Source organism: Erithacus rubecula (assembly GCF_903797595.1).
Source record: "Erithacus rubecula genome assembly, chromosome: 2".
Taxonomy (NCBI): Eukaryota; Metazoa; Chordata; class Aves; order Passeriformes; family Muscicapidae; genus Erithacus; species Erithacus rubecula.
The window spans coordinates 25,206,706-25,219,034 of NC_136685.1; the positions used below are offsets into that span (position 1 = coordinate 25,206,706).

At 40.0% G+C, this 12,329-nt stretch overlaps 1 protein-coding gene across 4 annotated transcripts in view; it reads left to right on the forward strand.

The window, feature by feature from the left end:
- Window positions 1-435: 435 nt before the first annotated feature.
- Window positions 436-12,329, forward strand: part of PHF3 (PHD finger protein 3) — a 48,699-nt gene continuing 36,805 nt past the window's right edge. The window contains exons 1-2 of one of the 4 annotated variants that reach the window (XM_079299045.1): window positions 436-682; window positions 9,792-10,060. In XM_079299045.1, the coding sequence (XP_079155171.1) occupies window positions 9,817-10,060 (244 nt within the window). In that variant the 5' untranslated portion in view covers window positions 436-682; window positions 9,792-9,816. The remainder of the gene's footprint in view (window positions 683-9,791; window positions 10,061-12,329) is intronic. The other 3 variants (XM_079299041.1, XM_079299042.1, XM_079299043.1) reach the window with 3 other exon arrangements.

Here is a 12,329-nt window from a genome sequence, read left to right on the forward strand (position 1 = left end):
GTTGTGTAACGCGGGCTGCACCGAGGAGGGGGGGCAGCTGCTCTCCGAAGACAAAAAGCCACATCACTACACACGCACCAGTCACGCCACGTGTGTCCTCAGCCGAGGTCTTACGGGAAGAGCCCGCGGAGCCTCCGGCCGCCCTCCATCCCCCCTGCCGCGGGCCCAGCCAGGCCCGCCAGGCGCACGGCCGGGCCTGCGCTCGCCACCGGGCGCCTCTCGGTGTCGCGGCCCCCGACTCCAGCGAGGGTGCCCGGGACAGCCCCGGCTCAGCCACGAGGGCCGGTTCCGCGGAAGGCGCCTTTCGGCAGCCGGTCCGCGCCCGGCCCCGGGCGGCCGGCGCAGCTCGGTCCGGCCCGGGGCTCCGCCCCGCCCCGCGCCCCCGGCCCCTCCCGCCCGGCGCCTGCGCAGCGCGCGCCCCCGCCCGCCCCCACCCCTTCCCTCCGGCAGCGCCGTCACGTGAGCGGCCGGGCCCGGCGCGCCGGAGGCCGCGGGGGCGCGCACCGGCGGGGCAGCGGGCACGCGGCCGCCACCGGGCCGGGCCGAGCCGGGCGCGACCACCTGGGCGGGGGCAGCCCGCGCGCGCGCCCCCGCGGAGCTGCGCGCGCCGCCTCCGTCCCTTTGGCGCGGCCGCCGCGTCCCTTTCCCCGCGGCCGCGGGACAGCGCTGGGCGGCGGAGCGGGTGAGTTATTGCGGGCTGCGGCGGCGACCGGGGCGGGCAGGGAAGGCAGGAGCGGCGGTGCAGCACCCCGCTGCGCTGCGCGGCCTCCCCCAGCCTTCTCCGGGCCGGGCAGGGCCGGGCCGGGCCTGCGGCGGCAGAGCCGCGGCCTGTGCTGGCCGGGCCCGCCCGGGTGGCGAGGGGCGGCCCGGCGGGACGCGGCTGGTTGCCCCGCGGGGCCCTGCTCGGGCTGTGCGCTCCTGTGCGCGGGCCACCTGCGGTCCGGCCCCGGCGCTGCCCGCAGCTGCTCCCCGGGCGCCCCGCTCTGCCCGGGCGCGGCCCGGCGCGGCTGTTGCGGAGGCTGCGGGCCCCGGGCCGGCCGCCTGACATGGCGCTCCGGCCCCGGCCTCGCTGCCTGCGAGCCGCTCCCGCCCCGTGTCCGTGCGGGACCTGCCGCAGGCTCCTGGCCCGAGTCGCGCTGCTGCTGTGCGCTCTCCCACACCGCCTGCCCTGCCCTGCGGTTGCTACGTTTTGATTCTTCTGTGTTTGTCTCTTCTCACCCGTGGAGCCGCCGATCCCTTGGAGTCCCATAGAAACCAGGGAAACAATGACCAATTCAGATCCTTCTGGTTTTGATCGTGGTCTCACCTGTCCAGGCGCCTCCTGCCGCCTCTTAAACTTAGCATCACCAACAATTTCTGTGTTCAACTCTTGTGTATGGTACCCACTGTAGGAAATGCGGGAGGAAATGTGTTCATCAGCAGTGCTGTGGGATTCAGTGGCCTGATGGTATTTCCAGATCCTAATCTGGGGTGAGGTGCTCTTTCCGGGACAGTGCGTTTATTGCTTGCTACTGGAATGCAAATAAGAGCACTCAGGCTTTAGAAGAGCTGCCGTTCATGTGATTGCGTGTTGATCCTGTATGGTGTGCACATGGGATTCCTGTTGGAGCGTGCGGGCAGAGTTTGGATGAAGAGCCTAGTTTAATTTAGTAAAAATGGCCTATAGAGTGAAGCATAAAAACCAGCAAGAAAGGCAGGAGTGGGGGGGGAACAGGAGCTATACCAAGCAAATTGTAGTTGTGGTGTCTTTTACATGGTTGTTAATTTATTATGTGATTTTTGTACACTTATTTTTATCATATTTAATGCTAGTGTCTCTAAATAATGAAAATATTTTAGGATTAAATGTAAGGATGGTAAACACATGGCATCTGTTTAACACCACTAATTTGTTTTGCTTAATAAATTAATCTGTTATGCTTTGGGACACAATGTAAGGAAGCCCCTGAAAACGTGGGTTTATATATTTCTTGGAATAATTCCACTGGTGTTTACACTTAGTGTGCATCCTACAGTGGAACTCTTCTGTAACAAGTAGCTTCTGCTTTTAATTTCTGTATTCGGCTTTAAAGATTATACATATAAATACAGAGTTCTGAACACCTGCATTTTTTTTCCAGCTATTGTTACCTGTTACTCAGTCATTCAGTTTTGATGTGCATTTTACATTTGCAAACTGAAAGGGCACCTAACTACAAACCATATTGGCTAGATTTAATTGAACTTAATTAGCTAATTCAACACAGTGGTAAGGTGCTTTAAGGAAAGCAGAAACTCTAAAAATTCTTACCTATTGTATTTCTGCAACCTCCCTCTTAAAAAGAGGCTTATCTCTGCCACTTATGTTGTGCTAAGAGTTGAGCTGATGATTTTTTTAGTTGTTATTTAAATTTTTTTCCATTAATTTTTCAATCCAAGCTTCAAAGGGAGAGCCATATTATATTGAAGCTTTTTTTTTTATGGTAAGGGCATATTTTTGAAAGGTAGTACTATGAAGTAGCAATGATAAAGTTTACTGAATTGGGATAGGAGAGTTCATTCTACAGAAACAAAAGGTGAAAAATGCAGACAGTTTATCACTTCCTTCTTAGTGGGGTCGATATAGCTACATGATGGATGGCATATTTCTATAAAAAACTTAACAAGGCTTAGCCATTAAGCTTTTAACTATTGCTAATAAAAATCCCAACAAACCAACCCTAATTCTGATAGGTGTTTTCAAATGAATCATTATGAAAGAGACACTGACAAATTCAAAAGGTATTGCAAATGAAAATATTCTCTCTGTGACTGACAAATAATGAGTGTAACCTGTTACACAGTTCAGCATTTTATACTGTTCCAGCTGAAAATACTTGAAACAAATATTGAGAAACCTGAGAGTGGAAGAGTTCAGGAGAATAGCAGTAGAAATGGAAATAAAATCTCTCCTCATATTTTTCTTTTCAGTGAAACATTTGGTAGTGAGCTTACATATTCCCAAGGTATATACACCAATGGAGAGATTGATAAAATTATATACGATCTTTGATTATGCCTGATTTTTTGGGACTCAGGAGTATTCACTGGGGGGACAGTCCAGCAAAGAAAAACAGAGTACTTAATGTTTCAGGATGTAAAAACTTTGCATTTCACATTTACATGCTCTATGCTTCACACTGTGAAGATGTTTGTTGATATAACAAGTTTTAGTGCAGCACTTTGTGCCTCTTCAAACTGTAAAGGGTGAGAGGTTATGCTGTTCAAAACATAACTGTTAAGATGATATTCAATGATACAATTTGATATTGTATGATTAAGAAAAGGTTTCTGTATACTTTTTTGCATTTCTTTGTCTTCTAATTAAATCCTTTGTTGGAAGTTTTCTTTGCCTATCTCTTCATTGAGGTACATGCTGACATACCAGTTATGGCTGGTGAATGAGTTTTGAATAGAGAAGTTTTAATAAAGCAGATATCTTGAGCTGTCCACTCTCTTAAATGCCATTATAGCTAATAGTAAGATGTCTGCTCTTATTGAGGGGAGCAGCACATAACTTTAGATTCTGGATTGATTTTGAGAGTTGATTATTACTTATTATGTGTGTTGAGATTTTAGTAACAAGGGGTTTGTGTCAGTTGCTGTCTGAAGGCAGAGATAAACACAGAAATAGTATAGAAGGGCTTCTTAACAATTAATGAAATGCTCAAATTTACATTTCTTATTTTTTGGTCTTCATCAAGGCTTTGTTTTGATGCCGCTAAGAGCTGGATCTTAAATTTTAAATGAGGGGTTAAATTAATAAATAATAAGCAAGGGTTTTACATAAGGGAACAGGTGGTGTACAGATACCTAAATGGGTTGATGTTTTGGTGGATAAGTTTGTCAGCGAGTGTACCTGACCCTCCTTTACAGCAGTATTGATAATTCAAGTAAACCCATTTGCGTACATGTTCCTGTTAGACAGGTTTTTTGCCAGTGTCCTGGTTTTTGGGAGCTAAGTGAATAAGGAAGATCAAATTTGATGATGCTTAAAAGACTAAAGCTCAGTAAACCATATTCTATGCAAGTGTTGAATCTGCCTTTTTTTTTTGGTGAGAAAGTGCATTGAAATCTTCTTTCAACAGTTCCAAACAATTTTTGTGGCTAGATGGCCATTCATGTGCTGGTAAATCACGTTGCTTGTTCTGTCAAAAATATTTCGTGAGTTGGTTTAATTCTTGAAGACTGCCCCAGATGATGAGATTTGAGCCAATATGAACTAGACTAGAAAGTGCACTAGACTTGTAAACTCATCAGAAGTTGTCAAGTTGATGTCTTCTTACTGACGCTACCTCTGATGCACTGTCTGATACTGATTTTCTCTTTAATCCCGTGATATGTTCGGACTGTGAACGCTCTTGGGCAAAATCACTTGCTATAGAAGATGTGGGTCTCTGTTTTGGCTTTTGATGCTATAATATCCACAAACATGATGCATGCAGCTTTTAGTGGTTAAAGCATGGCAGCATGGATACATAGCAACTTAGCATTAATTTTCAATTAGGTACTTGAGAGCTTAAGCTTTAAAGTTTGTGTGGGAGGAAGGAGGAGGACGATGGTAGTAAAACGTGAATCAGGGCTTTGAGGTAACACTGTTTGGTAGATGGGTTTTAAGTGTCAAGGTATCAGTGAGCCCATGGGGTGGTCTGACATCACAGCTCCAGTGAACAAAGGTAGATATTTCATACCTTGAGGGGCGCTTTTGGGTACAGTAGTTGCCACATAGCGTGAGCAAGGGATTTTAATTTTTCAAGCTGTTTGTGTTATTACCTTAATTGCATGCCAATTAAGATGCAGATCCTTGCTTTTGATGAAAAGTTTTTATTGTTACTTACTGATTCTTCTGTAACAGTGCTGAGTTAGGTTTTCCCATTTGTTTTGACATCTAAGGTGATAGTCATCCAAATAAATTGTTCCTTTTGTTTACTCTCCTACCAGAGTTTACTACTTGAAGAAATAAATATAATGTGGATCTTTTTAATGGAGTCTGTTACAGTCTGTTAGGACTAGTGCTTGCTGTTGGTCATTTGGTGTGCATAAGCACAAGGTCCAGAGACCAAGTCTTGTATTTTGAGCATTGCAATGTCTCTCACATAGTCCAGTCAGTAACTAGATGTACGAAAGCTTTTAAAAGCACTCGACAGATTCAGTGAATTGGAAGCGACAGACACTATTCAGAAAGGTACCTCAGTGAAATGGAAGGAATTGTAGTAGTGGTATGCTACCTTCAGCAGTTTCAGACTCACTTATTCAATAAAGTAGATAGGCTATTCTCCATCTAGGATTTTGAATATCCTAAACAAGCAATGTGAGGTTGGGTTTTTTTCTTTTCCCTTTGTTAGGTTCTCTCAGGTTTTTGCCTTTCCTTGTTCCCAGTTCAGGCAATTCTTTTTTGGTAAAATTTTTTTGTAGAAATTTGTTTTTTTTTTTTTGAAGTCCAACTGCTGAGGACTTTTATAAACCTGATTTATATTTTAATTTACAATTATTAAACATACAGGAGCTTCTGTTTTACATAACTAACTTTGAAATATAAGCTAAAATATCAAAGTCAAATTTAAAAGGTAAACTGGTACATTGAATTCATCCCCTGGCCAGAGAGTGAAGGAAAGAGAGTAATTACAGTGAAACTTAACATTTTCTTAGTAAAATAAATGATGTGGGAGTACTGTAAAAAATGAACAAAATGAATGTAAAGGAAAATACAGAAAAAAATATTAAGGCAAATCTATCTAACGTATATGCAAGTATGTAGTTGAAAGATGAAACACTTTCACTTGCTGATGTTTAAGGGAGACAATTTAAAGTGCTTGTACTGTCCATCAGCTAAAAAATGCTTGGTGATAAATGCAAATTGTGGTTGCCTCTGCCTGAGGTAGATTTTAGCTAAGATGGTAGAAACATGTGGGTGTAATTGGAGATCTCCACTAAATTATTTTTCTCTGTTGTGATTTAAGAAAATATAACAGGATCTGAATATAACAGATATATTATAACAGGAGCTGGAGTAATTCTTTGCCTTCTTCATAGACAAACTAAGCCATGAAAAAGCTTAAAGATGTACAGCATCTCTTGTCCAGTTTCTAGTCTTCCTTCCCTTATGAGATTAGTTTGGAAGGATATGCTTGTTTGAGATCTCAATTTCTTTTCTTAGCAAGTAATCATTCTGGCTATTTATATTTTAATTTTAGAAGATGTCTGGCTATTTACCTTTTAATTATTGAAGATGTTATGAAAATATGGTAAATGGGAAGAAGATAAAAATCTACTGTGGCAGATCCTACAGTGTGTTTATTTCATACCAGATTTGTTGGGATTTGAGGCAATATTAAATATACTTGGCTTAATAAACTAATTCAGCAGTGGAAGAATTTTTTTTTTAACTGAAAGACTCACACTGTAAAAGGAAACAATGTTGACAGCATGAAGAAATTTTATGGTAAACATAACGTAAATTTTGGAAGTCTTATTTGACTGTAGTGCTTTCTAACAGGGTTGTTTATAGTGTTGGATCACTAATGACACGTGTTAGTGAGTTGGTGAGTTACTTTGTAATTGTTGCAATGTTAGTTCTGTAATTATTGCTTCTGTTTTTGCAGTGAAGGCTAATAGAAACAAATAATTTTCAAAAGTGTAAGAGGAAAGTATTTAGTGAACTGAGGAGAATGCTCTATAGTTGATGCTTTCCTTGATGGTGATCTCTTCTTTTACCCAGACTCCTCCTCTATGTTGCTGTGCTGTAGCAGTCTCAGTTTATGCCCTGATGCTCCAGGAGCCAGTGGATGGGAGAAGTTTCACTGAGCCTGGCTGGGACTTGCTCATTTGCCTCATTTATGAACACTCCTCACTGGTTCTGCCTGCATAATACTTTTCACATTCTGTTGTTTCTGTTAAGCTACCCGGTGGGAAAGCGCTTGTGAATTACCGGGATGTGGAGTGCGCTTGGTATGTGCGCATCTGCTGGAGCCTTGCCGAGGCGCTGGCTGCTAGGGTTCACGTGGGGGACACAGCTGTGTTCCAGTGGAGTAATGCATTCTTCCTTTGAGGGGTTAGGATTATCTTTGGAAATAAGTGAGCAAGAAAATATTAACTGTGATTTTACCTGTACCTCTGGCTATGTTTCCTGATGTTCAAAGAGTTTCAAATGCCAAATAAACTGGTCAAAATTCATACAGTTAAGGCATTGTGCAGGAGATTTTTTTTTTTTCTTGCAGCAACTGCTTCTAACAGCTGTCTAGCTAAAGAAGTTTATCTTTCATCCTCAGTCCCACAGTTTCTACACTTCTTATGATAGTTAATCTAATAAGGTTAGAAACTTTTTTTTTTTTTAAATAGCTTAGTAGCAGAGAATTGCAGAGTGTTTTTTTTAATTAGATAAAGCAAAATTTTTGGTTTCTTTTGCTGGCATAAGCTTTCCATTTTAAAAATGGTAGAACAAGTTCTTTAAGATTAGGTTTTGTGGTACTGATATTTGTATGCAAGCCCTCCAACTTTTTATTGCAAAATTTGGGGTAGAACTTATACTTGATCATAGGCTCATGCTCCAGAAATAAAGCTTTCAGTAAAATTCCTCTTGAATTTTCTCTACTGGCTACTTAGGTCTCATTGAAGGTGTCTGTGGCCACTGCAGGTATAGTTGCTTTGACAATTACTTCTCAGTACTTTTAGTGTTCTAAATGGCTGTTGTGCTTAAGTAATTCTAATACGAAAAAAAACACCTGTCATTACATGAAGGTGCTTTAAAGTACTGCATTGGGGCATTTGTAATTATTTTTTGACTTGGAGCCACTGCATCTCTTGGAGTTTATACTGTATAGTATCAGTTTGTTGTAACTACTTGGTATAATAATAAAAACAAATTATACAGTGCAGCATAGTACTTACTCCATTAGCTTGCTTCTTCATTTGTTGCCAGACTTGGAACTTCAGAAGCAATGTTGGCAGCTATAGGTGCTAGTTGGTGTGGTGTGTAGACACACTGATAAAAGCAGTCCATTTTTTTTTTTGTGAGGGAGCTTTCAAATTATGACTTGCTGCAGAAATCTATTAGCTCTTATTAGCTCTTTACTAAATGCATGTGATTTGCATGAAATGCACTTTCCTTCTTGCTGGCTGCTTGGTCAGTAGGACCTTGTGTATTAGACTGCTTTGTTGTGGTTAATGTGTAGAAATTGGGAAGGTGCCATGCTCTGCACAGACACAGTGCCATACCTGACTGCTTTCTTCTGAACTGCCCTATGGGAGAAGGAAGACTGGCATGTTTGATAATAAAATCTCAACAGCCCAAAACCCAAGAAAATCCCAAAAACAAAAAAAGAAACCAAGAAACCTCACCCAAACAAAATAAAACATGGTCCACGTTAAACCTGTAGTTTTTGTAAATTTGTGAAATAAAATAGATGACATAAATAGGGTTGAAATTGTAGTAGAGCCCTTACATGTATCTTGCCAGGATATTCCCAGTTGATTGCTAAAACAGAAATGCCCCATTAACATGTCTAAGGAAGCATACTTAATGTTCTATTAAGCATGAGTAAGTACTGGATTTATTTGCTAGGAGGTTGCTGGAATAGCCAGAAAGTAATTCAAGCACTGCAAACTCTAATCCTCACTGGTCATTTTCCTTTAATTAGTGTGTTTGTTCTTAAAAAAAAACAAAACAAAGTCTCATGTGGGAGGAGGATGATGAGGGAAGGAGCAGGGAAGTATTCGTGTCCTTTTGCTATTTCCAAATGCTTTGATAGTTTTGTGTGCCAAAATCTGTGCCTTTCAGACTGTCCTGTATGCCAAATTAAGCCAGGCAGTACTGCACTGCTCCATTTTCTGTAGCTGTCTGATCATATTTATTATAGTTATCTTTCTCCACTTTGAGTATATACTAAAGCAAAACCTCCAAAGAAGTGTTTTACTGACTTTTTTCCATTCTATTGTTTAGCTATACATACTTATTAAAGTCTCTGTTTCAGTAGTTGCACTTCTGCTGCATTGCAAAGATCAAGAAAATAACTAATTCCTTGCAAAATGCACTTGCCATCTTTGTATACAATTCCTTAGGTAAACTTCTAGAAGTTCACCTAAACTTCTTCATAATTGAAGTTCGAAAGGCTCCTCCTTTTGATGCCAGTTCAGAATTATCATGTGCTTGATCAGGATCAGATTTTCATATCAAATTTTTGTAATTTTATTGACTGTATTGATTGGTGAAAAATGCTGTTTAAAAATACTAACCTGCTATGAGGTACTTGGTAGTTGCTCTTTGAACAGCAGTATAGTTCTTCTCAGTAGTATGTATTAGTAGTATGGCAGGCTCTGGAACCTTCTCAGCTCCACTGATGTGAATGGAAGCTGACCTCACATTTTTGCACTTAAAAAAAGCAAGAGTCATGCTTACAGTGCTGCTATCTCCAGGTTCACTTGTTCTTGATGTCCTCCTCCTCTGGTGTCTTACCTCTTTGGGCTGATTGAGGTTTAAACAAATTTTGGAAGGGAGTTGTTTAGTTACCTTTGTTATACACACTCTGTAGAAATGTCAGCACTCAGATGCTGATAGAGGAGATTAGCATGGAATTTCTTTTAAAAATAATTAGGGAATTGATTTTTAGTTATGCAGTGGGCCATACTAGGCCATAAGCAGTTTATTTATTTTTTATAATTCTGAAATACTTTAAGCATTCTTTATAAAACACAACAGCCAAAAACTTTGCTGGTGTCTTAGGTATTTTACGATTTGTAGCTTATTTTCTTATGGTATTTTTCTTGTCTTTCTATAGGGCTGAAAGACACACAGGAGTCTTCATGGATATAGTTGATACATTTAACCATTTAATTCCTACTGAACACTTAGATGATGCCCTATTTCTAGAATCCAACCTGGAGAATGAAGTCTGTGAGGATTTTAGTACAAGTCAAAATGTCTTAGAGGATTCGCTGAAGAACATGCTCAGCGATAAGGATCCTATGCTAGGATCTGCAAGTGCCCAGTTCTGTTTGCCTGTTTTGGATAGCAATGACCCCAATTTCCAGATGCCTTGTTCTACAGGTAAATCTTACAATTTTTTAAGATTACAATTTAAAATAGTTTCACTCTAGTACCAACCCTTTTTCATAACTTAGAATTAATAATTTGGGATATCTTTCATCTTGCTGCCCTTTTTCGATGCACTTCATACATGCCTGGCATGTAAACTATGTGCAGGTCTTTTTAATTTTGTAGTGTAACAGTAGAGGAAGGCTCCTTATGTGGATCAAAAATAGTTTAGGTTTTGTCTGTCATTTACTCCCAATGAAAGTCAAGATTTGTTTAGTATAGGTGCTGTGCCTGATCACTGAAGTCACTGGTTGGTTTAAGAAAATATTGTATTTTTGGATTAGCAGTAGGAGCAGGAGAGTTGTACAAATTATTGCTCTGACCTCAGGGTTATTCTGTTTGTGCTAGGCCTTCTGGCACTGAGCTGATTCTGGATTCTGGGTGTTTTGCTTTGGTTGGCTTCAAGACCCTGGAATGATAATACAATTATTTTTTTCCTGTTTGGAATACCTGATTTGGAAACAATTTAAAGCAAAGTTTAAGAAAATAATTTCAGAATTTATTGAGTAATTTCAGAAGATTGACAAAAAAAAGGATTATACAATCCCTAAAATTATTACTTCTGAAGAGTTGGAAAAACTACACTGAATTTAATACAAGAGACGAAAATACACTCTATTCTTAGTAGTATTCTCTATTTGAGTGGAAGTTTAAAAATGATAATTTTTCAGCTTCACTGCTGATAAGTGTTGTACATTAATGCAGTTACATGATTATATCAATGTTTAATTTTTTTGAGTAAGTTTTATGAACTGTTTCAGAAAATCTGTAATTTTCTTATATATATTTTACTGTTAGTAACAGACTAAATTTTCACCTTCATTAAATGAGGTGATGTTGCATCATGGAAAATGGTAAATCAAAGATTATATTGATTAGGGCAATGAAAAAATGAGCTATTAAGCCAAAACAAGATATTTGGTGTGTTTTTCCTACTTTAGAAGGACATTTTTGAGGCCATCCTTGATATTTTGTTTACTATGGAATAGTCTTTATTCTTACACATTTTTGTTTGTAACTTGCCAGACAAAAATCATATCCCTCTTAATATGCCTAAGACTATATAATGTTCACAACTGAACCAAATTCCACCTCACTTGCAAATTCATTTGTTTTATTGCATCCTATGCATTCTCCAGTAAACCTGTAATGCATTTAAAATTTTTGAATTAACTCATAGGGTACAGCTGGATATTTTGGAAGGTACGAAGAAGCTTTCAGGTGCTTCCTGGCATTTATTTCTCCTGAAAGTGATCAGTAGTGCAACAACTAATACTATTATTACTTAAATATTCACAATTTATTTTAAGGAGCTTAAAAATAAGTGAGCTAATGTGTTTACTTGGGGGCTACTGTCAGAAGACTAAAGGATTCAAAGCTGATTTGATTTATGCTGAGTTTATGATTTTAATGTTATGTTAAATTTAACCTTTTGTTAAATCTGAAGGCGTTAATAGAGCCATATTTCAGTAAAGAAATTAAAATGTATAGTTTGAAATTCACTTAGGTGTCTGAAAGAACATCAGATGTTCTTCTTGTTGCTTGTTCTTTGTAGGTCTTGATAAAAGAACTGTGCTTTTTGTGACATAGTAGGAGTGCACTATGCTCTTACAATTTTTTTACTTAAGAATAATGAGTATCAGTTTGAAGTACAGTTTCTTTGCTTGTCTTTTTTAATTGAAAAAAGTGATTTATTTGATTTGTCTGACACTGTTGGTGATCTAACACTGCTGTTGTAGTCTGCTGGTGAGAATGTGGTTATTCAAGATGATAGTACCCATCATATGAATTATGCCATGCAAAAGCTATTTTTCTCAGTTTAGGTAGAAGCTCATCTATACATGAGCTTCAATTTGTCTAAAAAGTAAAAAAGCAAAATTCATGTAACAAAACTTGCGTTAATATATTCTATATTTTGCATAACATAACCCATGCCTAGACTATTAAACAATTTAAGAAAAGGAGCAAAGCGCTTATGGAAATTAGTTCACAGAACCAGCAAAGGACAGATTTATCACATTTGATGCTTCTTCAATAACTGGAATGTACTGTGTTTTATAGAGCTTTTAAAGTGGTGCAGATTTCATGCTACAGCTTATTTGATTGCTGTGAGCAAGCTGAAGAGATAGAGGTAGTTGTAGTTAAACTGAGGACAAGTGTTGTAGCTGAAATGGTAATCAGGTCTTCTAGGTAAAATGGAGGAGCAGAAGGCATGGCTCAC